We start from the raw sequence: 26,856 nt of genomic DNA, 5'->3' as shown, positions 1-26,856 counted from the left end.
CTGCGGGGGTTCCCTCCCTGCCCGCCCGCTTCGAAGCCCCGGAGTTTGTTTCCGCGGCGTGCGGAGGGCCGGGACGCAGCCCGGCGTGCCAGACGTATCAGCCCGGGCCTTCTGTGGGTTTGGCGGCTCTGACAGCCAACTCCATATATAAACAGTAACAGGAGGAGCAGTCGGAGAGTCGGTGATTTCACGTCACCGTGTAATTCTTATAACCGTGGCATAATTCCTCCTGAGCAAACAGCTCTGGATAATGTCTGCCAGCGCTGCCTTCGCTCCCCGTCCCGGAGTGATGCCTCCCTGCCCTCGGGGAGCTGAGCTCCGGCGAGAAGGAACGGCTTTTTCTTTGGAAATGGGGCAAAGGAAGTCGAGGCAGCTCCTCTTGCTCAGGCTGGGAACTTTTTTGCTGTGCGTTTGGGGTTTTCGGTGTGTTTGGGTTGGTTTTTTTGCCTGCCTCGTGTTCCTTCGGAGGTAAAAGCAATTGTTGGGTCCGGAGAGCTGTGCCATCCATCCGGGAGCCGCTGCTCTGCTGGGAGAGATCTGGCACCCGAGCAGGAATTTTTCGATGCTGTCGGTGTCCGTATATTCTCAGGCACGTGAGGAGGAGGAGGAGGAGGAGGAGGAGGAGGAGGAGGAGGAGGCACGCTTGAGAAAGCAGGCGGCTGGCTGCCGTCCCCACCGCTTTCCAAAGAGAAAACGTTGCGACAGGGCCAAAGGCTCTCATCCTGCCCGGCGCTGGCTGCGGGGTGACCTGTGCTCTGCATGGGCTCGTGGTCCAAGCAACCAGGGGACGCCATGAAGGACTCCAGTCCCTTTTTTTGGGGTGGGGAGCTTGGGCTATTGGCGATGGGGATTGCCTCGTCCCTCGGGACCGGGCAGTGCGGCCGCCGCAGCAGTGCCGGAGAGGGACCCTGCACGGGTGGTTACAGCAGATCCACAGCTCTGATAAAGAGCACTTATCTCCTCTGCGGAAACAGGATTTTCCCTGCTGCCTCTCTTTACAATGGGGAGCTTCATTCGCTCTCCTCCCCCTTCCCTATCAAATGGGGTTTGGTTTAAAAAGCTTTTCCCCACAGGATTCCCAGGCAGGACCATGCCAAATATGCGGTGCGGTAAACGACTAGCACATTAATTGCCTATTGCCTTTGTCTTTCGAAATACAGCTAGCTTCTCCGTGTCTGTAATTTCGTGGTTAACACCACTCATGTGATGTCAGGTCTCCGTTCGCAATAGCATCGCTGTGAGAATTGCTTTGGGTTTTTCCCCAGGAGCATTATTTCCCAAGCTGACGGCTGACCGGAGCCTATGTTCTCATTTCTTCCCCAGTTTGCTCTCTCCGCCTCCCTCTGGTGCTTGGAAAGAGGGGATTTACCCATTTAAAAGCAGAGGTTGATGCGTATAAATCCTGAGCTGTGCTCCACACCAGTAAACGCCTGCGATGTGTTACCGGGTCCGGGCGAGGGAGTTCAGCCAAACTTGCACAACTCTAATAAAATCAGTGCAAGTAACTGCCGCATCTTCTCTGGAGAAGAAAGGGTGTCGTTATCTGCTGAACGCTGGAGGGGCTGTAAGAGCAGCTCACGGGTTATAAATACCTTTTCTCTCCCACCCTTCCCATCCCCAGCTGTTCCAGAAGGAGCAAGTGGATCCTCTCCAGCTAAAACTACAGCAAGTCAATGGAGTTGGTCAAGGACTCATCCAAAGCGCCGGGAAAAACTGTGACGTCCAAGGGCTGGAGCATGACATGGAAGAAATCAACACCCGTTGGAACACCCTCAACAAGAAGGTGAGAGCGTGGGGAGAGGCTGTAAGTGGCTTTTCTTGGCCCCATTGGGGTCTGGGGGAAGAAGGGGGTCGTCAACAGGGAGCTGAGCCTCCAACGTTGATGCGTCACCAGCCTGACCGTGCCATGGGGTTGTGTTTGGGGTGCAGGTGGCCCAAAGAGTTGCTCAGCTGCAAGAGGCCCTGTTGCACTGCGGGAAGTTTCAGGACGCCCTGGAGCCGTTGCTGAGCTGGCTGACGGACACCGAGGAGCTCATCTCCAACCAGAAACCTCCTTCCGCAGAGTACAAGGTGGTGAAAGCCCAGATCCAGGAGCAGAAGGTGAGCGAGCACAGGGTAAGTGTTGGCTTGATGGGAAGGGGAGCTCTGGACAGCCAGACAACGTTTTGGAGGTCCGGCTGTAACAGGTCAGGCGTAGCTGGGACGTACACAAGCCTGCTTCTTTCGTGGTGGCTCTTCTACTGGTTCCCCACATCCTAATGTAATAAACAGGCAGCTCCTTTGCCCACACTCGCTACCGCCGTCGTCTAAATCGCCAGCGTTACTTTATTGTCCCACCGCCTCTTGAAGTTTGCTGCTGGTTTTGCTGGTCGGCCGTGTTTTTCCAGCCTGAAGTTTTGTTTGTGCTGGTAATTCTGCTGCGTCAGGAGCAAGCTGGTGTTGGAGGTACCGGTTTGGGTATTTGGACAAAACGAATGTACAAATAGTGAGAAGCGACCCGAGGCGTGCCGGTGTTTGCAGAGATAACAGCCTGGGTCGGCGCCTGCCCTGCTGAGCAGGCGGATGAAAGTTCAAGCGTGGTCGTGGTAAACCGTTTCAGAAATGGGTTCTTACCGAGGCTTGGTCCGAGGTATCGAGACTTTGAAGAGCAAATTTATTTAAAGCGCAAATTTAAAAACTTGATCTTGATAAGTTTCGGGAGGGGGTGATGGGGAAGTCTCTGAAAACCTCTCTGGCACAGAAGTGCTTTGAATCTCTTTTAGAATAGAATAGAATATTTCGGTTGGAATGGACCTACAATAATCATCTCGTCCAACTGCCTGGCCACTTCAGGGCTGACCAAAAGTTAAAGCATATTATTATATTATTATTATTTTTTTTTTTAACTGGTTTTGATGGCAGAGGCTGTCCCGCTGGGCTGGCTTTGGCCTCAGCCCCGTGCCACAATTTTCAGCCACAATTAGAGATTTGATCTCTCCGAGGGCCAGAAGAGGTTCTGCCGATCCAATCTGGTAACTTTTATCCTCCTTTCTTTCGCTGCTGATGCTAAAGCTGCTCCAGCGTCTCCTGGACGATCGCAAAGCCACCGTCGAGATGATCCAAGCGGAGGGCGGCAGGATTGCGCAGTCGGCCGAGCCGGCGGATCGGGAGAAGATCGTGGGGCAGCTGGAGAGCCTGGAGCGCCGCTGGGCAGGGCTGCTGGGCAGAGCGGCCGGCAGGTGAGAGGGGCTGGTCTGCCGGCCAAAAACCAGGGGGCCAGCTCGTCCCGCCATTCACGGTGGCCCGGAGCTTGGGGTTACCACACGTGGGGAGCTGGCGGCGATTTCTGTGCAGCTACATCCTGGAAACGCGGAAACAGCTGGAAAACATGAGAAATCAAAGCCTGTTTGGGAGCTGAAGTTGATAGCAGTGGTTTACAATGGCAGGGAAGAGCTCAGATTAAATAAATTCCCTGCAGGGGATGGATGTTATTTTTATTCCTTTAAGCGTTAGCATTTAGCTTTAGCGGCAACATCCTGTTGACACCTTTCTGCTGCCTGAATCTCATTTATGAGTCGCTTGTTGCTACTTAAGCTGATATTTGAGGTTATAAAGTCACTTCGGAGGGTCAGATTTGACCCTCCCAGTGGTTTAAATCACTGCCAACTAGATGGACTGTCCATCTAGGACTCGTACCGCCGCTGGGCTGTCTTTGAACAGAAGTTTAGCAGCTCTGAAACACCGAGAGCCCGGGCATGAGCTGAGCACATCGGAGGAGCTCCGAGATAGCGATAGGAATGGAAGAGAAGCAGCACAAAGGGGCAGCCTCTCCACCGCCTTCCCCGGGGGGCAAACTGGCCCCTAAAGGCGCAGCTGCAGGATGAAGCTTATTTTGCAGTTTCCCCACGTTGCTTTTTGTGTTTGCCTTTGCAGCTTGCCTGCCACGGTGTCTCACCTTGCTCAGAACAGGGCTGCTTTCATAGAATCATAGAATCGCTGAGGTTGGAAGGGACCTTTAAGATCATCAAGTCCAACCATTAACCCACCCTGACACAACCACTTCTAAACCGTGTCCCCAAGTACCACACCAACCCTTTTTTTAAACACCTCCAGGGATGGTGAATCCACCCCCTCCCTGCGCAGCCTTTTCTAATGTTTGATAACCCTTTCGGTGAAAAAATTTTTCCTAATATCCAATCTAAACCTCCCCTGGCATAACTTGAACCCGTTTCCTCCCGTCCTATCACTTGTCACCGGGGAGAAGACGTCAGCCCCCACTCCTCTACACCCTCCTGTCAGGTAGTTGTAGAGAGTGATAAGACTTTGGTTCCCCCTTCCTAATACTCGAAGCTGTTTCCCATGCCTGGCTCCAAGGGGGAGCTGCTCCTTAGTGGTTTATTCCTTACTATAGGCAGAAGCAGCTGGAGGACATCCTGGTCCTGGCGAAACAGTTCCACGAAACCACGGAGCCCGTGTCAGACTGGCTGTCGGTGACGGAGAAGAAACTGGCCAACTCGGAGCCCATCGGTACCCAGACTGCCAAAATCCAGCAGCAGATCAGTCGGCACAAGGTAGGACCCGTGCGCGACCGGGAGCTGCTGGCGGAGGTGGTTGGGGGCGGGTCCCACTCAGGTGGGTGGTTGTGCCACGGCGAGGGGGGGTTGGCACCAGCAGGTGTTGGAGGAGTCGTCCGGGCTGCTTTATGGCCGGAGGAGGCTGCGAACCCCAACCCACCGGTGTGGGGAAGCATTAAACTGTCTTTGCACTTCGCAGCGGATGTGTCTGGCTCCGGATAGAAGAACCATTCCTGTTCTTGTGTTTCTTTTAAACCTTTCTTATTTTTGATGCAGTTTGCCCGTTCGCGGGTGGGTTTCGTGCCTCCTTCATCCCTTCAGTTGCATTCATTGTTTCCGTTTTCCCTTTTATGTTGTGTTTCTTTGGTTTCGTTTTGGTTTGTTTGGTTTTTTTTTTTTTAAATCCATTTTTTCACTCATTTTCCTTTCTGTTGTCCATTTTATCCTCCCGGCATTCAGGCTCTAGAGGAAGAGATAGAAAGCCACGCGGCCGACGTGTCTCGGGCGGTCGGTGTCGGGCAGTCCCTCTCCTCCCTGAGCTGTGCCGCCGAGCGGAGGCTGCTGGCAGAGAAGCTAGACTCTCTGCAGACCCGCTACGGCGAGGTCCACGACCGGTGCTGCCGGAAGGCAGCGCTGCTGGATCAGGCGCTGTCTAACGCCAGGCTCTTTGGGGAGGAGGAGGTGGAAGTGCTCAACTGGCTGGCTGAGGTCGAGGACAAGCTCGGCTCGGTATCCGTAAAGGATTACAAACGGGACGTCCTGCAGAAGCAGCACGCCGACCAGCTGGTATTTTCCATTTTCTTCCATGTTTATGTTGTTTATTTTGTTGCGTTTATCTGGTTTTATTTTTGTTTCTGGTCTGACTTTAATTTTGCAAAGCTCATTCCACGGCTGGTTCCCTTCTAAGCTCGGAGAAGTGTAAAGAGGTTTCATGTGTTGAAAACAATAATTGTGGCCCCAAAAATGGGTTTCCCGGGGGGGGGGGGAGAAACTTCAAATGATTCGTTTGAACAATGTCTGAGCAAGCTTGGCCACCCCGTGCCTTTAGAAGGCTGGATGCTGTTTCTGAGAATGAAAGCTTGAAAAGCCCGGTGGGTTTCCCGAGCCGGACCGGCCACCGAGGAAGCCGTCTGCTTCCTCTCCCTGGGGGCCGGGCGAGCTCTTTGCAAGAGTGAGGTTACGTCTAATACAAGGGCAAGTTCTTTGGTAGCACATAGCGTAGCATCACAGAATGGTTTAGGTTGGAAGGGACCTTGAAGACGATGTAGTCCCACCCCCCTGCCCTGGGCAGGGCCACCTCCCCCCAGCCCAGGTTGCTCCAAGCCCCATCCAACCCGGCCTTGAACACCTCCAGGGATGGGGCAGCCACAGCTCCTCGGGGCAATTTGTTCCATATCCAACGGGACGGGATGGGTTTGCTCGAAGATTTGAGCTTTTGGGTCCCGGAAGTCCCACTAAGTCCCGTAGCAGGAGAAGGATGGCTGGACAAGTATCGGATCTGTTGGCCACCCTTCCCGTGCTCGGTAGGAGCAGCTCGTGCTCTCCGTAGCATCTCTGGCCGGCAGGACGCGGGGATCCGCCTGCAGGAGGGTAACCACGGTCTGCCTTTCTCTCCAGGCTTTGAACGAGGAAATCGTGAACAGGAAGAAGAACGTGGACCAAGCCATTAGAAACGGGCAAGCTCTCCTGAAGCAAACCACAGGTAACACCAAGATCTGGGCACGCTCTGGCCCATGACGGGGGGTGGTCTGGGAAGCCCCCCGTCCTCCACACGGCCTCCCCTGGGTAGTCCATGCTCTGCAGTGATGCGTTGTTTGGGGGAGGCTCTTCTCCCTCGGCTCTAATTTCCTTTCGGATACTCCCAAAGTAGCTGTGTTGCATCCAGACCTGGATGCCGAGCCGCAAGCGCTCCAGCTTAATACGCGGTGGGACTTGGTTGGTCCCAAATACCAAAAATACCAACCCCGCAGCTTCGTGAGCGGGTGATTCCCACCGCCGGCGCGGTGATGCTGAGCGCTGAGCAGCCCTGCGACGCGAGGGAGGGTTTTCTCATTGCATCCAGCTGCTAAATCACATGGAAAGAGGTTAAAAATACACCCAAGCCCTTTCCTAATATTGCTTTCCCATACTGAGCAGTTGTTGCTGTTGCCACGTGGGTGTGAGTTTGTGTTTATGAGTGGGAAGAGGGGTCGGGGCGATGCATTTCCTTCAGATGTGGTCTGCTCGGAGCAGATGTAGAGACCTCTGTCCTTGTGGGAGCCGTGTAGCAGGAAGAGTGATTACAAAGAATTTGGCTTGCAGTTTCTCGTCCTCTCGGAAATAGCAGTAAAGAGGGAACTGGACCTTTTTTTTTTTTTCTTGGAGCCGTGACTTGTTAGTTGAGAACTGAGTCGTGGCGGCTTCGGGGCTTGTGGCAGCGCCGGGCTTCGCAGCACGCTCCCATCCGGTGCCGGGGAGGAGGTGGCCATTACTCTGGCTGGTAGAAGACATCAGCTACTCTGAGAGCAGCTTCTTGGCTGTAAAACTAGTGCTGAGTTGCACCGATGTGAAGAAAAGGGAGACTGAAATCAGCTATTTAAAACGGGGGGGAGGAGGGCAGGTGGCTGCTTAAACCTTCCTGCAGCCCCCCACGCCAGCATCATTTGCCCCTCGCTGCTGTCTTGCAGGGGAGGAGGTGTTGCTGATCCAGGAGAAGCTGGATGGAATTAAGACGCGTTATTCGGACATCACCGCCGCCAGCTCCAAGGCGCTGCGTACGCTGGAGCAGGCTCGGCAGCTGGCCACCAAGTTCCAGTCCACGCACGAGGAGCTCACCAGCTGGATGAGCAAAGTGGAAGACGAGTTGGCTTCCAGCGGGGGACAGTCCCCCGCCGGCGAGCAGATACCCCAGTTCCAGCAGAGGCAAAAGGTGGGGGCTGGCGGAGCAGCACCGGGGGGACGGGGACGTCAGGATGGGAGTTTTGAGAGGTTGGGGAGGAGCTGGAGAGGGATGTCATCTGCAGAGCTGCTGAGGACACGTGTCCGTGGGTGCCTTCCACAGGAGCTGAAGAAGGAGGTGATGGAGCACAGGCTCATCCTGGACACGGTGAACGAGGTGAGCCGAGCTCTCCTGGAGCTGGTTCCCTGGCGAGCCCGCGAAGGGCTGGATAAACTCGTGTCGGACACCAACGAGCGCTACAAGCTGGTGAGCGACACCATCAAGCAGAGGGTGGAGGAAATCGATGCTGCTATTCAGAGGTCTCAACAGGTAATTTAATCACCCCGCCGGAGGCTGATGGGTTTTCTTGGGAGAGCGGGAGCAAGCGGCTCGGCACCGCTCCAGCCTGCGCAGCGCGATGGCGGTGGGAGGGAGGCAAGCACAGCCCGGCAGGAGGGCCAAATCCCATCAGGAATGCCAAGAAACGCGCGGGCCCCACCGGCGGCGTGTGGCAGCGGGGCTGGTTCCTGACCCGTCCCGTTGCGTGTGGTTTGGAGAGGATATCTCCAGGGCAGCGCCGTGTTATCCAGCTTTCGCTTGCCTGGGTGATGTAGATGGTGCAAAACCGATGACAGGTGACTTTCAGACCTGGAAAAATGTCATCCCCTGTTGTGATAGCTCGGGGATTTGTTCCAAGCGAGCAGTCCTCTCAGAAACGGCTTGTTCTGCACGGACTGGAGGCTCGGGGCACTGTGGATAACTGCCCTCGCTGGCTCTGAGCGCTGACTCCACGGGGCTGAATGCGCGAGCAAAATGATGGTGTGAAAGAGGTGTCCCTTTCCCTGTGGGCAGGGAGGGTGTGGAGGAAGGTGGCTGCTGCGCCGTGCCCCGCTGTGCTGAGCATCTGCGGTGCGGTGATGCTCTGTGCCCCAAAACCACCTGCAGGAGCTGTGGGATGGCGGCGGCCGCTCCTCTCGGAGGGGAGCGTCAGTCAGAAACCTGTGTCCACCCCAGTGTCCCTTCTTAGAATCATAGCGTAGTTTGGGGTGGAAGGGACCTTTAAAGGCCTTCTACTCCACCCCCCCTGCCCTGGGCAGGGACATCTGCAACTAGACCAGGCTGCTCAGAGCCCCGTCCAACCTGACCTGGAATGGTTCCAGGGATGGGGCAGACACCACCTCTCTGGGCAACCTGGGCCAGGGGCTCAGCACCTTTATTGTAAAAAAATTCTTCCTTATATCTAGTCTAAATTTTCCCTCTTTGAATTTAAAACTCTCATCCTATAGCTCCACTCCCTGACCCAGAGTCCCCCCCCAGCTCTCCTGGAGCCCCTTTAGGCACTGGAAGGGGCTCTGAGGTCTCCCCGGAGCCTTCTCTTCTCCAGGCTGACCCCCCCACCTCTCCCAGCCTGTCCTCCCAGCAGAGGGGCTCCAGCCCTCCCAGCATCTCCGGGGCCTCCTCTGGCCCCACTCCAACAGCTCCGTGTCCTTCTGCTGTGGGGACCCCCCGAGCTGGAGGCAGCACTGAGGGGGGTCTCCCCAGAGCGGAGCAGAGGGGCAGAATCCCCCCCCTCGCCCTGCTGGCCACGCTGCGGGGGATGCAGCCCGGGGTGTGGGGGCTTTCTGGGCTGTGAGCACACATTGCCGGCTCATGACCGCCTTTTCATCCACCAGTAGCCCCAGGTCCTTCTCAGCAGAGCTGCTCTCCATCCCTTCATCCCCCAGCCCGTATGGATACCGTGGTTGCCCCATCCCAGCCTTCTCCTCCCTGCCTCCGCACACCCAGGCGAGGTGTTCATCCCCCGCATCCCATGTCTCCCACCATCCCCAACTTGCCGTGTGCTCCATCCCGGCTGCCCATCGCTAACCTGCTCCTCCTGTCCTCTCCCGTGTGCCAGTACGAGCAGGCGGCCGACGCCGAGCTGGCCTGGGTGGCCGAGACCAAGCGGAAGCTGATGGCTCTGGGTCCCATCCGCCTGGAGCAGGACCAGACGACGGCTCAGCTGCAGGTGCAGAAGGTACGTGCGCGCTCGCTGCCGGGGGCTGGGGCGGGCAGCGAGGAGGGATGTGGTTTGGGTGAGGGGCTGGCGTTTGGGAGGGGGAAAGGAAGCTTGACCCTGGGGTGTCACAGAATGGTGGGGGTTGGAAGGGCCCTCTGGAGCTCCCCCAGTCCCACCAGAGCGGGGGCACCTCCAGCAGCGGCACAGGACACGTCCAGGTGGGTCTGGAATGGCTCCAGAGTGGGAGACTCCCCCCCCCTCTCTGTAAGAGGTTTGCGGTGCTGAGCCCAGAGCACCAGGAGAGACGCAACGTAAAAGGGAAAAAAAATGAGGGAGAAAGAGGATTTAGAGAAATGAAGCGTTGGGCTTCTAAAGGAAAAAGCCTCCTGTCCGTTTGCAGGGGCCGAAAGCTTTGCAGCGGCCGTTGAGGGCTGGATGGGTGCTCCTCCGCGGACTGCCCCCGAGAGAGCCGCTCCTTCCGAAGGCTCTCCCCGTGGCCGCCGGAGCGAGCTCTGCCCGGTCCTGCAGCGGGAAGGGTTTAGAGAAACGTGTATATTGATTGATGAGGGCGCTTTTACATTTTGCTTTTTGCTCATTGTTCCTTGCGGTGGGGGACTCCTTGTTTCCCTCCCGGCAGCCCGACGTGGAACAAAGAGACGCTGGGATGGGTTTTGGTTGGTTTTTTTTTTTTTTTATATATATCTTTGAGATGAGCTCATTCCTGAAAGAACGTGCGCTTTAAATAAATGGCCCTTTTCTTCTCTTACCAGCCTTGGCAATCAGAGCTGCGTACAGGCTTATTGGATTTTTTTTTAAAAAAAAAAGAAAAGAAAAATAAGACTTTGTTATAAGGGAGGGGGACTGAAACATCGAGCATTAAGTGAAATTGAGCTCGGCTTGGCTTCCTGCTGTTAATTGTGTGGACTTTGGGAATGGGAAAGTTATTGGTTAATGTGTTCGCGAAGGAATGGATGGTGGAGCTCTTCCTCCGGTGAGGACCCCGGGTGTGGAAGTTGACTGATACCTCCTTTTAAGAGCCCTTTTTTAGACCTTTGAAAGCGAGGGCTTGACGTAGATGAGTCATGAGCGAAACATGCAGTAATCTGCGTTTTCAGCCAGGTTTTCAGGCTGCTCCGGGACACTTGTGCTGAGTTTTGCGCGGTCTCTGCGGCGCTGAGCCCCGCTGCAGCTGGGGCGGGCAGGAGGGTCCCGCGGGTGGGCTGGGGGGAGAGGTTGGGCTCAGCTCTGATTTCTTTTCCTTTCTTTGGCCGTTTCCTTTCGGCAGGCTTTTTCCATCGACATTATCCGGCACAAAGACTCTATGGATGAACTGTTCAGCCAACGCAATGAGATCTTTGGGACGTGCGGGGAGGAACAAAAAGCTGTTCTCCAGGTGAGCCTCCCGCTGCTATTTGCTACGACGGGGGAGACGGAGAGGGGCGAGGGGCGAGCGCTCGGCTCTTGCGCGGGCTGAAGTAGCGTAAAATTACTCCGTCTTTAGTAATTCCCACCAGTGTTAGCAGAAATCTCTTTACATTTATTACTCTCCTTTAGTGCGTATTTTTATTGCGGTGTTTGGGGATAGCGGAGGTTTCTGAGGCTGCTTTAATTGGAATTAGAGCTCGCGCATGTGGAAGGGCCGCCAAAGGCATCTCCCGCTCTTCCAGCTCGCGGCGTGCAGCTGGCGCTTCTCCTGGGCCCCTTCCCATCCCTCGCTACGGCCCTCCTCCCTCTCTTTTTAGGAGAAAACCGAGTCCCTGGTGCAGCAGTACGAAGCCGTGAGCCAGCTCAACTCGGAGCGCTACGCTCGCTTGGAGCGCGCCCAGGTCCTGGTCAACCAGTTTTGGGAGACCTACGAGGAGCTGAACCCGTGGATCGAGGAGACGCAAGCTCTCATCTCCCAGCTGCCCCCGCCGGCCATCGATCACGAGCAGCTCAAGCAGCAGCAGGAGGACATGAGGGTAAGAGGACGCGGCGTTTGCACCTCCTGCACCATCGGTTCCTCTACCTTAAACGGAGCCGCAGCGCTCACAGGGGCGTTTTTTTTAAGAATTTTTCTGATTTATTTTTTTTTTTCCCCCCATTCTCTTCTTTTTGGGGATCCTGCCTGTGTAATACAAGCGTGCCGTGAGCGTACCATGTGAAAATCGCTACTTGGAGCACTTCTTGCTAAAATACAGATTGCACCCAAGGGAGCCTGGCTGCCTTCGGATCTCCTGCCTGGTTGCGGCAGGGAAAACTGCTTTGTGCTTTTAGGGTAGAGAGCTGCAAAGGGGGTTTTCTCAGCGGTGTCCCCCCCGGGTGGGGCTGTGCGGAGGGTCAGGAGCCAGCCGTGCCGGGGAAGGACCCGTGCCGGGCGATGTGCCGGGTGATGTGCTGGCACGTGCCGAGCCGTGGCCATGTTAGGAAGAGCCGAGTGCCATGTGCTTGGCAGATGTTGGGTTAAGAAATCGGCGGTGGGAGTTCGCTACCAGATACGATCGCTGCTCTTGGAGTGTTGCGTGAAATAAATAGGCAGCGGCTTTCAATAGATTTCTAAACAAGTATCTGTTTTTTTTTCCCCCCTCCTATTCCCTAGCAACTGAGAGAGTCCATCGCCGAACATAAGCCTCATATCGACAAGCTGCTGAAAATCGGACCGCAGCTCAAGGACCTCAACCCCGAGGAAGGGGAGATGGTGCAGAAAAAATACTCGACGGCTGAGGCCATGTATGCCAAAATCAAGGAGGAGGTGTGCCAGCGAGCTCTCGCCCTGGACGAAGCCGTCTCGCAGTCCACCCAGGTACGCTGGGGTGCGAAGGAGCCGAGTCGTCTTCTCGCAGTCCCCTGGGGAAGCCACGTGCTTTGAAACGTGGTTTTATTCCGAGCGTTACAACTGTAAAACCCTTTATAAAAGGCGCAGCGTGGTCAGACACCTCCAGGGCAGTTTCCTGCCGCTCGGCGCTGGCTGCGAAAGGAGGGGCGAAAGCGGTTGAATCTTGACATAGCAAATAGGGTAATAAATTTTTACAGCCTCAGTAATGATGTTCATTCAAAGGGGCTGTTTTGGCATCCGCCCAAGGTTGGAAGGGCCCGGAGAGCCTCTTTGAAGAGCTCGGAGAGATAAGTTTCGTTTCTGATAAGCTGTGTGTGCAGCAAACCTGCACAGGGGATCCTTTGTGTGGGAGAGGTAACGGGCACCTCCAGGGTCTGGGCTTCTCCATGGAAGGTCGGTGACTGCAGGAGCAGAGATACGCAAGGAGGGGCAGAGGCTGTAGGTGCCAAAGGCCAGAAAGGGGGTGAAGAGTTTTCTGCTGCTGAGGGTTTATGACCCCTAGTTACGTTTCGTTTCACCCCGTGTTACCGTAGCACAGTTGGTTTTTGTCATGTCTGGGTGTTTTATTTTTTTTTTTATTCCTGTATTGTGTAGTCACTTCTCTTGGTTTGCACTTGTATTAACTCCGAGTTTTTCCCCCCCCCCACATCCCCCTCCCGTCTCATCTCTCACTCCCATTGTGGAATGTGTTATCTGTGTGTGTTGCTGCCTGTGCCCGTCCTCCCCACATGGTCCCATTTCATTCTTGTGTTGACTGCGTCCCACCATTGCAGATTACGGAGGTAAGCCCCGCCGCCACACATCTTCATTTACGCTCTTCCTTTGGGCTGTTCCTACTTTACACCCAGACTTTTCTTTCTGGTCCACGCACAGCTCAGCAGAACGTGCTTAAAAATTAACTCTTGGGGGCCTTGAAATCACGTTTCTGAGATGGCTTTCGTTGCGTTGCTGCCTGGTCTCAGCCGTGGCCGGCTTCCGCTGGGAATGCTTCCTGCAAAGCAGAGGTTTTGCTTTCGGAGCGGTTTACACCGATGCACAGAGCTTTCTGCTCCCGCTGGACTTGCCGGTTTGCTCCTGCTATGTTGGCTGAGCCAACGCGTCTCCGATCAACTTTGCACCGGGCGCCCCTCTCCTCTCTGCTCTCAGCGCCCGCGACTCGGCCGGTGCCGGTGTCCCGCAGAGAGGGACCTGAGCTGGCAGCCGGAGCGCGGAGCTGGCCTTCTCACCAGCAGAGATGGTTTGGGATCCTTAAGGCCAAAGTTGACTTTTCTTTTCGAAAACGAATAGCAACAAACCCTGCTAGACCCCCTCCCTCTCTCCCTCTTGGCTTTCTGGTTCTGCTTTTGGTGAAGCCCCGGCTCCGCGGCACCTCGCTCCTCCCCGCGTGCATGCAGCCTTCCACCGTCTCCCGCTGGCCCTGCCGGGGTGGTTTTCCTGCCGGCGTCGCGCCCTGCGGAGATTTCCGTCAGCACCAAACACGGGCGCTTTTCCAGCAGCGTCTTTGCGCTGATGCTCAAAGAACCGGGGTGGGGTTTTCTCACCCCGCTGCCCCTCCGCGAGAAGCGGGGCGGCGGTCAAAAAAAAGAAAAGAACCCAAAAAACCCCATGAATTTTGTAGGGTTGAATCCGGTGACAGGTCGCTGCCCTGTTTGGTTCGCGGTTGGTTGCTCGGCGGGGCTGTGTGGCTGACGTGTGGGTCGAGCTGGTGCGGCGCAGGGAGGCAGAGGCAGGCGTGGGCGGGAGGCTGCCGGGCTAACGGCTCTTGCAGGCGACGTTTGTCCTCTCCGCGAGGCCGCCGGGTGCTGCGCTGAGGGCTCTTGCGCACGCAGGGAGCGACGCCGCGGTGCTTAATCTCCTCTCGCCCGCCCTAACGGACTTGCTCTTCTCCAGTTCCACGATAAGATCGAGCCCATGCTGGAGACGCTGGAGAGCCTCTCCTCCCGCCTGCGCGTGCCGCCCCTCATCCCCGCCGAGGTCGACAAGATCCGGGAGTGCATCAGCGAGAACAAAACCGCCACGGTGGAGCTGGAGAAGCTGCAGCCCTCCTTCGAGGCTCTGAAACGCCGCGGGGAAGAGCTGATCGGGCGATCGCAGGGAACGGACAAGGACCTGGCAGCAAAAGGTATCTCTGGGTGGATCTCACAGGAGGCGCTTGCTGGACTGGTGGCACTGCCCAGCTTCTCCTAACCCAAACCACGGCTCCGTCACCAGGGGGGAGACTTTAGTGTCCATGGGGTGTATTTCAGAGGGTCTCCTGACCTTAGGAGTAAGGATGCGTCCTCTGCCCGCAGATATCTGGTGCCTTCGTCCATCCGGAGCAGACCGGGTGGTATCAGCCAGAGCAGAAAGACGCGTTTGTGGCTGCTCAGGCAGAAGGTTGAGCTCAGCCGAGCTGAGCCGTCACCCTGAGCTGGTCTCTTGTGGCAACCGTTGGTGGCCCCTGTGAAATGATTTGTTGGTGTCGATTCAGCGTCTAATGGAGGGAAGGAACATCCCCAGCACAAAAAGACCTGTCACCGCGATTGGCACTAATTGGCACCTTTCTTGGCAGCTCAACAGCCAGCTCATGGACTGAATGAGCGTAGGCTTCACGCTAGAGGTGGCCAGAACAGAGGTTCGTTGGAGGAGACCGTGTGGGCAAATTTGCCCCGAGCTTGCCTGCGCATAAATAAAGGCTTTATTTCTGCAAGCTGGAGTTCCTCATGTCCCTCAGTACCTCTGAGTTAATGCTCTGATGGTCCTGGTCATCTTTAATTCCCATTTGACTATTCTGTTGGCTGTTTCTAAGCGGGAAGTGTTTGCAGACTGCTTTCGAGTTGCGGAAGGGTTTCCTTCTTCACTGAATGTTTTCCTTTCCTTCCTCAGTAATCCAGGATAAGTTGGATCAGATGGTCTTCTTCTGGGAAGACATCAAAGCTCGAGCGGAGGAACGTGAAATGAAGTTCCTTGATGTCCTGGAACTTGCGGAGAAGTTCTGGTACGACATGGCAGCCCTGCTGACTACCATCAAAGACACGCAGGACATCGTTCACGACCTGGAGAGCCCAGGCATTGACCCCTCCATCATCAAGCAGCAGGTGGAAGCGGCAGAGGTGAGGACCGTGGGGCTGTACCCCGGTATGGAACTTGGCTGCACCCAGCTTGTAAGCTAAACTGGGGTAGATCTTGGATAGGAGCGTGGCCAGGAGTGGCTGTAAAACAGTTTTGTAGGCGGTCGGATTACGAAATGGTATTTCCGTCGCGATTTGGAACTACAAGGGAAAAACCAAAAGTGTATTTCCCATATCCCTCCCCGCCGCCACCGCCCCCTGTTCCCGACGAGGAAATGATGCTTAAAGCGCTTTATCTGCTACTGTTTTGGGAAGCTTATCAAGCGTGTGGTCAGAGTTGTGTGCCCACTTGTTCTGAGCGATGTGGAAGTTTGCACGGTTCGGCTCCCAGGCTGAGTGGAAGGCATCTGAGTGCCGTCTAGCGTGGGAAGTGTAGAGTTAGATTTTGGTTAGACCGGAGATAAGCGTGAAGCTGGATGGGCTCGGATTTGTGTGGTGGAGTTTGGTTGTTTCAAATAAGCGGTGAAATCCGCTTCAGGTGGGTTTGACTTGACTTGGACCTTGGGGAGCAGGGAGGTTTCTTCATGCTTTGCTAAGTTTGTCCTTCTTATTTCCTATTTATAACCCTTCTGACTTCGGTTTGCAACTTTTGAGTCTCAAAAACTACATCCTATATTGACAAAAACGCTCCTCGTAAACAGTGCGTCTCCTGTGAACATCTCCTTCAGCCCGGCAGCTCAGGCACACGTCGAGCTAAATAGAGATGTTCTTATTTTAGTTCCCCCAAACAGCGGCATTGCCACAGTGGCCAGAAGTGGGAGCAGGCCAGGTTGGCGGTGGCCGTGCTGGTGGGTGGGACGGCCACCTCCTCGCGGCGTAACCTGGTCCTGGGGTCTGGCGTCAGGCTGTCGGCCGGGCTGAGGACACCAGAGCTTTAGCCCTCCTGTTGATGGGGCAATTTTGGAAGAGCAGTTTGGAAGAGCATTTATTAATAACCATTTTTTTTTTTTGTCACTGTGTTACATGCAGACTATTAAAGAGGAGACGGACGGCTTGCACGAGGAGCTGGAGTTCATCCGACTCCTTGGAACTGATTTAATTTTTGCCTGTGGCGAAACTGAGAAACCAGAAGTGAAGAAGAGCATTGATGAGGTAGGAAAAGCAGCCGCCTCTCCCTCCTTCAGATAAAATCAGGCAGGAGCGAGTGGGAGCTCTGGTAGAAGAGCCTAACGGATTTTGTGGGCAATCTTGTGTTCCGCAGATGAACAACGCCTGGGAAAATCTGAACAAAACGTGGAAGGAGAGGCTGGAAAAGCTCGAAGAAGCCATGCAGTCGGCTGTGCAGTACCAAGATACGCTTCAAGTAAGAGGCAGGGCTGTTTGTGTGGGGCGGGTGGGCCTTGGGAACACCTCTGCGAGTCCTCTCCCTGGAGCTGTACTGGGATTTGCTCTAACGCGAAGCGGAAGAAGTCTCCTGGGCGAGCGTTTGCAGCCTCTGTTGGAGCTGGAGCTCAACAACCAGCTCCAAGGAAAGGCAGATATGGGACTGCGTTTGTCTTCCCCAAATCTCTCTTAACTTCTGCACGACGCAGCAGGGCGAGCCCGGCTGCTGTCAGGTCCTTATCTTGGAAGGAGGGGAAGGGGAGGAAGGAGCTTGCGAAGGCGCGTGCTGCCAAGTGGGCATCTCTGCCCCGGAAGACCAAGTTTCGTGGTTGCGGGGTGATGGAGGCACCAGCCCCGTTTCCCCACCAGCTGCGGGGGGGGGGCACGCTTTGCCGTTCCCTCTGCTCACGGTGTCTGCTCTCCCTCCAGGCCATGTTTGACTGGCTGGATAACGCCGTCATCAAACTCTGCAACATGTCTCCTGTCGGCACTGACCTCAACACGGTTAAGGAGCAAATGAACGAGATGAAGGTACGCGGGCGGAGCGGGACCGGTTCTCCCGTGCTTGCTTTTCATCGCAGAGCTCACGCTCCAACGATTCATTTTGTTCTGGTTTTTGTCCCACTTGTTTTGGCAGGAGTTTAAAATGGAGGTTTACCAGCAGCAGATCGAGATGGAAAAGCTTAATCACCAAGGTGAACTGATGCTAAAAAAAGCTACGGATGAGACAGACAGAGACATCATAAAGGAACCACTGACAGAGCTGAAACATCTCTGGGAGAATTTGGGCGAGAAAATTGCTCACAGACAGGTAGAGAGAAGATCTGGGCTCTCGCAAGTGCGGGGTTGAAACTCGCTGGGATGCTCCACCTGCTTCCTGACTTAAACTTCCCTTTTTCCATCCCTGTCCTTGCCCAGCATAAGTTGGAAGCTGCTCTCCTGGCGCTCGGCCAGTTCCAGCACGCGTTGGCGGAGCTGATGGCCTGGCTGACCCACACCGAGGAGCTGCTCGACGCGCAAAAACCCATCAATGGAGACCCAAAAGTCATCGAGGTTGAACTTGCGAAGCACCATGTGAGTACTCCCACTCCAGGGCCATTTTTAGTCTCTTCCCGTGGTGGGATTTTATTTCTCATGAAGGGGTTGAGGTAGTTCGAGTCCATGAGAGCGTGCAGGAATTAACGGGGGGTTTTAGAGCGGCGTCCAACGTTTGCCCAACGCGTCTCCTGTAGGTGCTGAAGAACGATGTCCTGGCCCACCAAGCGACTGTGGAGACGGTGAACAAAGCAGGCAACGAGCTGCTGGAGTCGAGCGCGGGGGACGACGCCAGCAGCCTGCGGAACCGCCTGGAGAAGCTGAACTCGTGCTGGGAGTCGGTGCTGCAGAAGACGGAGGAGAGGGAGCAGCAGCTCCAGTCCACGCTCCAGCAGGTCGGGGAGACACGTCCGGGGTACTCTCCCCGTGCAGTGGATTGCTGCTGGGGGTCCGCTTCCCCCTTCGCTTTTGGGGGGGAAAATGAAGGGGGAAAGAGTTAGAGAGACACTGGGATTTTTTTTTAATGCAAGTTTTTCACGTAACTCTTAGTGCCGGAGTGGTTCGGTGCCTGCCCGGAAGCACGGCAGGGACCGGGCCCACCCGCGCGGTTAAGGATATATCACGTAAAACCCTCCGTAACGCGCTGGTGCATCCAGCTCTGCCTCTTTATCCCGTTCTGAAGCAAACACAGCGTTAACCCTGGCGCATGATCAATGGTGGCTGATGTCATCTCATCCGCGGCCGATTATATGTTCCCGAACAGGCCCAGGGTTTCCATGGTGAGATTGAAGACTTCCTCCTGTGGCTAACGAGGATGGAGAGCCAATTGTCGGCATCGAAACCCACAGGAGGTCTGCCAGAAACTGCCCGGGAACAACTCAATGCCCACATGGTAATTTCTTAGGAGAGATTTTTAGTGCTTTTAATGCAGCAAGCGCCTGTCTGTCAAATACCGGCATCCGAACGTCTCCCTTCCGTGTCTGATGGGAAGAAGAGTGCTTCTCTGCTCTCTTCTGACCGATAATTTTGCGCTTGATGCCTGGGACAAGCGTCACGACGCTTTAACCGCCTTTCTCTGCTCAGTGACACACTGCTGCCACTTTGCTGCCCGCCCTGAACCTAATTTCCTCGTCACCCCGAGTCGCGTCGAGCCGTTGCCCCTCTCTCGGCTCTTCCTTCCTCTAACGTTCGGGTGGTGCCTCCCGTGCAGGAGCTGTACAGCCAGCTGAAAGCCAAGGAGGACGTCTACAGCCAGCTGCTGGCCAAGGGGCGACTGATGCTGCTGAACCGCGATGACTCTGGCTCCGGCTCAAAGACGGAGCAGAGCGTAGCGCTGCTGGAGCAGAAGTGGTGCCTGGTCAGCACCAAGATGGAGGAGAGAAAGGTAGTGATGATGGAGAGATGCCGTCCGCCCTTGCCCCGTGAGCTGCTCTGACTGCACTCGCTCCCGGGAAACGGGAGCAGCAAAGCAGGGAGGGATGGAGCGGGTCGGGGTGGAGAAGAGGGCTGGGGGGGGGTTGTTTTGGTTTTTTTCAGACAAGCTCTCTCTTGGTTGCACAAGTCGAGTTTGTCTTTCAGATGGTGCTGTCTGAGCATCAAGCTGCTTTCTTTTTTTTTTCTTCTAAATAGTCACCAGAGTTGGTGAAATCGCACCAAAAAATGAGAGTAGGATTGTGTTTTGGGTTAATTTAGAGGAGAGGTGGGAAGAAAGCTCCCGCGGCTCTGAAAGGCAGGCTTTGTTGGTCCTCTGCGAGACAGCGGGCCAAATCCTCCTCCGAGCTGCCCCCATCCGAGGCTTTTGGCTGGTGATGAGATAAAACAAGGGACGCGGTGGCCTCAGCCCAGAATAAATTTGCGGTGCTGCAGCTGTTACCGTCGAAATATCATCCACCTCATTTACGGAGCCGCTCTCCCCGTGGCGATCCCTTTCTCGGGAAGCTGAGGGTGACGCAGCTGCTCGTGTGTCGATGAAGGTCTCCCCTTTCAGCAGCAATTCCTGTTTTGAAAGAAAGCGGTGGCTTTCACTGAACCCCCTTCCCCTTGGTAAACAAGTCGCGTTCCCGGGCTGAGGCGGTGAGGTTCCTGCGAAGAGGGACGTTTCGGCAGGGACACAAAGGGCACCTCTGTCTGCGAAACCGCAGAGCGTGAGCTCTCACCATCCGTGTTGTGTTTTGTTGGGTTTTTTTCCCCTCCTCCCTTTCTCCCTCCCCGCTGCTGCAGGCGAAGCTGGAGGAAGCGCTGGCCCTGGCCACGGACTTCCAGAACTCTCTCCAGGACTTCATCAACTGGCTCACGTTGGCCGAGCAGAGCCTGAACGTCGCGCCCCCGGCCAGCCTTATCCTCAACGCCGTGCTGGCCCAGATCGACGAGCACAAGGTACCGGCGCCGCGAGCCCCCAACGGCTCCCCGGGATGGAGGGAGCAAGGGTGGCACCTCGTCTCCCCTGCACCCACAGGCTGCTCACAGGCACGTCCAGCTCCCTTGCAGATAAAAGGACATCTTTGATGTTCACAGGTATTCGCCAACGAGGTGAACGCTCATCGGGATCGGATCATCGAGCTGGATCAAACCGGGAACCAGCTGAAGTTTCTCAGTCAAAAGCAGGACGTGGTGTTGATCAAGAACCTGCTGGTGAGCGTCCAGTCCCGCTGGGAGAAGGTCGTCCAGCGCTCGGTGGAGCGGGGCCGGGCTCTTGATGATGCCAGGAAGCGAGCCAAGCAGGTGAGAGACGTGGGAAGGGTGCGACAGACCCTGGGGTACAGCCAGCCTTGGGGGCTGGAGGTCCCAAGACCAGAAGGGGACTGGGAACAAACACCACCAGTGTTAAGTTTCAGACTTGCTCCTGTTTTCTTTGCAGTTCCATGAAGCTTGGAAGAAACTGGTGGACTGGCTGGAGGACGCAGAGAATCACCTGGACTCGGAACTGGAGATTTCCAATGATCCAGACAAAATCAAGCTCCAGCTCTCCAAACACAAGGTAGAGCTTTGCCAAAGCAGGACTGGTGCTGGGCACTGGTTGGAAGGATGCTTTGTTGGGAGGGGGAGCAGGGCAACATCTCTGCCATTAAGACAGGGGAAAGGCATGTCCATGTCTACTGCTGCCATGGAAAGCGTTCAGCTGGGGATCTTCACAAGCACCGTGAATCTTCAGAGAGCCAAGGCCAGGCTTTCTGAAGCAGTTTTGTTTCCTCTCTGGTTCTCAGGAGTTCCAGAAGACGCTTGGGGGGAAGCAGCCTGTCTACGACACCACCATCAGGACGGGCAGAGCCCTCAAAGAAAAAGCCTTGCTTCCAGATGACACTCAAAAACTGGACAATTTATTGGGAGAAGTCCGGGATAAGTGGGACACAGTGTGTGGCAAATCTGTGGAAAGGTAAGTCCAGCCCCAACGTTGCCCCAGCAGCGCTCCTGTGCTGAGGACTCTTGTCCAAGTGGAGAGCAGAGGAGGGGAGGCTGTGTGGGAGGCTGGGCCTGCACCACGAGGCAGTTCCACGTGGTGGTTGGAGGAGGTCACCGGGACGTGACGAAAGGAGGTGAGTTTGTTCACGGAAGTTCACGGAGATGTTTTGTTTTTCAGGCAGCACAAGCTGGAAGAAGCCCTCTTGTTCTCTGGCCAGTTCATGGATGCGCTGCAGGCCCTGGTGGACTGGCTCTACAAGGTGGAACCCCAGCTGGCTGAAGACCAGCCTGTCCACGGTGACCTGGATCTGGTCATGAACCTGATGGATGCTCACAAGGTGAGAGCACCTTTTCCAGCTCTTTTCTAGGACATGAGTTGGGACCTGTCTCCCCCAAGAGCCAAAGAACGGAGGAGCCCGAGCTGTTGCCTTGCTGCAGAGCTGCGTGTCTCGCTGCTTTGCTTGGCTGTGGTGGACAAAGAGAGCAAAACTGGGGCAAAAATCGGGGAGAAACATTTACATTACTGGGAAGGTTACAGGAGCTGGAGCTCTGTTCTTCTGAGACACCATCAGACAGATCTGTTGAGGGTTTAGGTTAGAAAAGGTGGCTGAATTTATAGTCTATAAACTTTGGTCTTGGCAGTTCTCTCCAGCGTGTCTTGGAGACTGGCGCTCCTGGGTTTGGATTAGGTCATACGTTGAAATCTCCGGATAGGGCTTGGGCATCCGTTCAAGGCAGCTGCTGCGTTGCAGCCGGAGCTCCTGGGCTGGAGCTCCTGGGCTAGAGCTCGCCTGCGCCGGGCGAGGACCACTTCTGCCAGGCTGGAAAGTTGGGGTACACATTGCCCATGTGCACCTACACCGAAACACACTCAGGAGCTGCCTGCGCTCTCTTAGCTCCCTCCCTGCCTACCCTCCCATCGCACCGGGTCCTGGCGGATCCCTGATGTGGGTGCAAAACCCATGTTCCAAACTATTTCAGATGTGCCCCCCTGGTTTCCCCCTCCCCCCATGTGAAAAAAAAAAAAAAAAACAACCACTGGGACTGACTGGCCCCACTCAGCTTCTGCCCTTTCTCCATCCAGGTCTTCCAGAAGGAGCTGGGAAAGCGCACGGGGACGGTCCAAGTGCTCAAGCGCTCCGGCCGGGAGCTCATCGAGAACAGCCGGGATGACACAACCTGGGTGAAGGTGCAGCTGCAGGAGTTGAGCAACCGGTGGGACACGGTGTGCAAGCTGTCTGTTTCCAAGCAAACCCGCCTGGAACAGGCCTTGAAGCAGGTGAGCAGAAGGCTACGGGTGGAAATGGTCCCGGAGAGCTTTGCCTGGGCTGCAGGTTTGTGCCAGGAGGTCAGCGGAAACCTCGGAGCAGAGGTGTTGCCCAGTGAGTGACCTCCCGGCCGGGCAGGACACCCCAGCCCCGCAGCAGTTACCAGTGAGAACTGCAAAGCAGTGGGTTGGTGGGCGTTATTTACTTAGTCTTTTCTCCAAAGAAGAGCCGATAAAGGCTGATTTGAAAAGGGAGGGTGAAAAGATCTCAGCCATGTGCACGGCGGGAACAGAGCGGTGATCAGAGACTGTCCAGGCTGGTGTGTGCTAATGCCCGGTGCAAGAGAAAGACGTAGGTCGAAGTTAAAAAAGGTCAAAGGCTCTCAAGTAGTTTTTATGTCAAGTAGGCGATTTACAGAATAAACTGCCCCGGTGCCAAACTGGTCAGAACCCAGGTAGTTGTGCTGTTTTTAAAAACGTTCAGTTCTTCGGTGCAGCTGATGCCGAGGGGAGGGAAGTGCCCGGCCGCTGCGGGACCCGTCTGCTGGTGCTGCGCAAGTCCAGCCTGACAGACAGGGCGCTTTTCACAGAACCATAGAAGATTTGGGGTTGGAAGGGACCTTAAAGACCTCCCAGTCCCACCCCCTGCCCTGGGCAGGGCCACCTCCCCCCAGCCCAGGTTGCTCCAAGCCCGGTCCAACCTGGCCTTGAACACCTCCAGGGATGGGACATCCCCTTTTTTTATTTGTTTTTAAAGTCCTTTTCAGTCTTTTGTCTCTCCAGCTCTCGGCAGCGAATGGAGCGGCCCGTTTCGGGAGGAGGAGGGTTTAACGCCTGTGCTTTTGTCGCTGCAGGCAGAGGAGTTCAGGACGGCCGTGCACATGCTGCTGGAGTGGCTCTCGGAGGCAGAGCAGTCCCTGCGCTTTCGAGGAGCGCTTCCCGACGACGCCGAGGCGTTGCAGTCCCTCATTGACGCCCACAAGGTAGTGGGGAGCTCTGAAACGCAGTCCGAGCAAAATTCATGGGGGAGGACATTGCAAAATAATTCACTTGGGCCTTTCAGGAGTTCATGAAGAAAGTGGAGGAGAAGAGAGTGGATGTGAACGCGGCGGTGGGCATGGGGGAGGTCATCCTGGCCGCCTGCCATCCCGACTGCATCACCACGATCAAACACTGGATCACCATCATCCGAGCCAGGTTCGAGGAGGTGAGTCCACCGGGCTTTGTTCCAGGCTGGTGGTGGACACCACTACCAAGGATGGCCATCATGGTGTTGGTGTTGGTTCCTGCCCCTGGTTTCCCACCCTGGGCTGATGGTCGTCTCGGCATTTCCAACAGGTTCTCACGTGGGCAAAGCAGCACCAGCAGAGACTGGAGTCTGCGCTTTCCGAGCTGGTGGCCAATGCAGAGCTGCTGGAAGAGCTCCTGGCTTGGATCCAGTGGGCTGAGACAACCCTGATCCAGCGGGACCAGGAGCCCATGCCCCAAAACATTGATCAGGTCAAAGCCCTCATCTCCGAACACCAGGTGAGCCCAGTGCCCAACACGGCAGCACTCAGGAGAGGGGCAGAGGGGGGTTTTCCTGCCCCTCCATGGAGGAGGCATTGACTTCTCTTGGAAGATCCAAGCCAGTCTTTGGACCGCACATCCCCAGCGCTGGTGCTTCACGCTCCCATCTTCCCTATGGGCATGGCATGTCCCAGCGAGGATCTGGAGCAACGGGAGACCAAAACCATCTCGGAACTGCAAAGGTTTTCTTGTCCCTTCTATATTTTGACAGTCCTTTATGGAGGAGATGACGCGGAAACAGCCAGATGTGGACCGGGTCACAAAGACGTACAAGAGGAAAGCCACCGAGACCCCCCACGGGCCTTTCAGCGAGAAGTCCCGCAGCAACAGTATGTCTCCGCTCGATACGCAGCTTTCACTGAAACACGCTACAGTGGGAGGAAATGAAACGCATAGGAAACTAATTACCTTTGATTATCAATTAATAAGGCATCCTGCATTGACAGCCACCAGGAAGGCGGTTGAAACTTGTCGGGAGGGGAAAATCCAGGTGGCGTTTGCCCAAACGCCTGTGCCGGGGTGTGCTGCGCCGGGGGAAGCTCCTGCTGTCGCTGCTCTTCTCTTTCTCTCTGCAGTTGCTTTGGGATGGGGTTTTGGCGTCTTTTTTTACGTTTTTTAATGGCAGAGTCCAATGTGAATTCCCCAGTGCAAAGGGAGCGCCGGGGGTGGTTGGGTGTCGAGCTGTCCGTCACCCCGTCCTCCTGCCTGGGGCCACTGCGTCCCTCCGGAGAGCAGCCAGCGAGGCCGTGGGAGGTTTTCTATTTGAAAAATAAAATATATTTCATCACTGCTCTTCCCTGGACGGCTCAGACGTGCTGAACCCCCTCAACACCACCTCAAACAATTCCTTTTCTCCCTTTTTCCAGGAAAATCCTTGAGTCAGGCTGCCCCTCCCAGCATGCCCATTATCTCCCAGTCGGAAACAAAGAACCCCCGGATTAACCAGCTCTCGGCTCGCTGGCAGCAGGTCTGGCTGCTGGCGCTGGAGCGGCAGCGGAAGCTCAACGATGCCCTGGACAGACTGGAGGAGGTAACGGCCACCGGCTGCTCTGGGCCGGAGGGGGGAGCGGTGCCGGGGGTCGCTCACCGGAGAGGGGCAAGGAGCGCTTTTAAATTAGCGTCCCCTCTTGAATTGCCCAACTCTTGCGGGCAGTTACTGCTGCCCTTTTGAAAACGCCAACAGAAACAAAGAAAAAAATACCCCCTGAAATTTTAAGGCTGAAAACTACCTTCTGTAATTAACTGCACGTTAATGAACTGCTTTGCGCCTCTGCAGCGGGTATCTGTAGAGGCAATGACAGCCAGGCCTGCTTTACTCCTAGTAATTAGTTTAACAATTACTGTCTATATCTTTTTCCAAACATCTAATGCCATTTTTGTTTTTATTTATGCTTAACAAAGCAGCTATGCCCAGAAGTGAGTGTTTTTGTTTTTCGTTGCTTTTGCTGTAGGTCAGTTCAGTTTATACGTATTAATGTTTTTTCTTTGTTGCTCAAGAACGTTTAGCGGAAAAAAAAAAAAAAAAAAAAAAAAGAAAAAAAGGCTAAAAATCGTTGCGTTACCATGCTGAGAGCTGCTTGAGCTGGCGGGGTCGTGAGGGTCCTTTCCGGGGAGGGGGATAAAAAGGCTGTTAGTTTAAATCGGAGGGCGAGTGGCTCAGCAGAGGCTGGTGGCAGGGTTTGCCCAGCGGGGCTGTGCCCCAGCCGCTGTCTGACCTGCAAGATGAGCAAGAAACCCCTTCTCAACTGCTTAGAGGGAAAAAGGAGAGGGAAGATGCGTGCCCAAAATGATGCCGGCGATGTGTATTCCTCCCGGGCAGAGCCTGGCGAGTCGTTAGGTGAAATCCTGGGTGAGGAATCATCCCCAAATATCCGAGCAGAGACGTGCGTGTGTGTCTGTGTGCGAGTAGCTGATATCTCTGCGTATGTGTACGTATCCCACCCTGGGGGATGCTGCATCCCGTGGCCATGGTTCCGTGATGCGCGGTCCACCTGGTGGCTGTCGGCTACGCTGTGTGTCCTTCTGTTCCTGAAAGTCGATTTAAGCGGTCCCCTCGTTAACGGGGGTCGTCTGGATAAACCCAGATTAACCTCCCCGGGAGGGCGGGTGGTGAGCGTTAGCGCCGGGAGCTCGGGGACGGGCTCACCTGAAGGCTGATGTTTTAGGGTGCCGCTCCTTCGGGGGTTTCCCCTGCTGACTCTCGGGGGTTTCCTTCCAGTTGAAGGAGTTTGCAAACTTCGACTTCGATGTCTGGCGGAAGAAGTATATGCGCTGGATGAACCACAAGAAATCCCGCGTCATGGACTTCTTCCGGCGCATCGACAAAGACCAAGACGGGAAGATCACCCGGCAGGAGTTCATCGACGGCATCCTGGCCTCTAGTGAGTCCCTGCCTGCCTGAAACGAGCTCGGAAAACCGCCACCTCGGGGCGACGAGGTTGTCTTTGCCCAAGGAGCGGGATGCAGACGGTGCTCTGACATCTCCAGCTCTCCTGAGTGAGGTCGCTGCATCGGTTGCTCATTCCTCTCTCCTTCCAGAATTCCCCACCACGAAGCTGGAGATGACCGCGGTGGCCGACATCTTTGACCGTGACGGCGACGGCTACATCGATTACTACGAGTTTGTGGCTGCTCTCCATCCCAACAAGGATGCCTACCGCCCCACCACTGATGCCGACAAGATTGAAGATGAGGTAAAGCACCAAAAGAGACGGGCGCTCGGGGGTGGGGGGTGGGGGGAGGTTCCGGCTGCAGGTCGGCAGTGAGGAAGACATAAAGGAGTTTAAAAAAAAAGAAAAAGGATTGCGGTGGTGCTGAGCTAAAATAATTGACCGGTACTGACAGTACCGAGTGTGTTTTTGAAGGAGAG

The 26,856-nt window shown here is 55.5% G+C and overlaps 1 protein-coding gene across 1 annotated transcript in view; it reads left to right on the top strand.

The window, feature by feature from the left end:
* Positions 1 to 26,856, top strand: part of MACF1 (microtubule actin crosslinking factor 1) — a 146,877-nt gene that overhangs the window by 108,777 nt on the left and 11,244 nt on the right. Inside the window, exons 58-93 of the mRNA XM_082494162.1 lie at positions 1,622 to 1,783; positions 1,930 to 2,100; positions 3,052 to 3,218; positions 4,391 to 4,550; positions 5,013 to 5,339; positions 6,171 to 6,255; positions 7,220 to 7,461; positions 7,594 to 7,800; positions 9,368 to 9,487; positions 10,755 to 10,862; positions 11,212 to 11,430; positions 12,048 to 12,251; positions 13,058 to 13,066; positions 14,175 to 14,406; positions 15,150 to 15,376; positions 16,364 to 16,486; positions 16,596 to 16,697; positions 17,147 to 17,248; positions 17,355 to 17,528; positions 17,636 to 17,791; positions 17,950 to 18,147; positions 18,516 to 18,644; positions 18,963 to 19,136; positions 19,973 to 20,128; positions 20,267 to 20,473; positions 20,610 to 20,729; positions 20,956 to 21,125; positions 21,330 to 21,489; positions 22,236 to 22,430; positions 23,273 to 23,401; positions 23,482 to 23,625; positions 23,757 to 23,945; positions 24,199 to 24,316; positions 24,854 to 25,017; positions 26,206 to 26,368; positions 26,526 to 26,680. Of these exons, the coding sequence (XP_082350288.1) occupies positions 1,622 to 1,783; positions 1,930 to 2,100; positions 3,052 to 3,218; positions 4,391 to 4,550; positions 5,013 to 5,339; positions 6,171 to 6,255; positions 7,220 to 7,461; positions 7,594 to 7,800; positions 9,368 to 9,487; positions 10,755 to 10,862; positions 11,212 to 11,430; positions 12,048 to 12,251; positions 13,058 to 13,066; positions 14,175 to 14,406; positions 15,150 to 15,376; positions 16,364 to 16,486; positions 16,596 to 16,697; positions 17,147 to 17,248; positions 17,355 to 17,528; positions 17,636 to 17,791; positions 17,950 to 18,147; positions 18,516 to 18,644; positions 18,963 to 19,136; positions 19,973 to 20,128; positions 20,267 to 20,473; positions 20,610 to 20,729; positions 20,956 to 21,125; positions 21,330 to 21,489; positions 22,236 to 22,430; positions 23,273 to 23,401; positions 23,482 to 23,625; positions 23,757 to 23,945; positions 24,199 to 24,316; positions 24,854 to 25,017; positions 26,206 to 26,368; positions 26,526 to 26,680 (5,868 nt within the window). The remainder of the gene's footprint in view (positions 1 to 1,621; positions 1,784 to 1,929; positions 2,101 to 3,051; positions 3,219 to 4,390; positions 4,551 to 5,012; positions 5,340 to 6,170; positions 6,256 to 7,219; positions 7,462 to 7,593; positions 7,801 to 9,367; positions 9,488 to 10,754; positions 10,863 to 11,211; positions 11,431 to 12,047; positions 12,252 to 13,057; positions 13,067 to 14,174; positions 14,407 to 15,149; positions 15,377 to 16,363; positions 16,487 to 16,595; positions 16,698 to 17,146; positions 17,249 to 17,354; positions 17,529 to 17,635; positions 17,792 to 17,949; positions 18,148 to 18,515; positions 18,645 to 18,962; positions 19,137 to 19,972; positions 20,129 to 20,266; positions 20,474 to 20,609; positions 20,730 to 20,955; positions 21,126 to 21,329; positions 21,490 to 22,235; positions 22,431 to 23,272; positions 23,402 to 23,481; positions 23,626 to 23,756; positions 23,946 to 24,198; positions 24,317 to 24,853; positions 25,018 to 26,205; positions 26,369 to 26,525; positions 26,681 to 26,856) is intronic.

This window comes from Vanellus vanellus (genome assembly GCF_965231255.1).
Source record: "Vanellus vanellus genome assembly, chromosome: 22".
Taxonomy (NCBI): Eukaryota; Metazoa; Chordata; class Aves; order Charadriiformes; family Charadriidae; genus Vanellus; species Vanellus vanellus.
The sequence above is the reverse complement of the archived record's forward strand: the minus strand, read 5'-3'. Positions and strand labels throughout refer to the sequence as shown.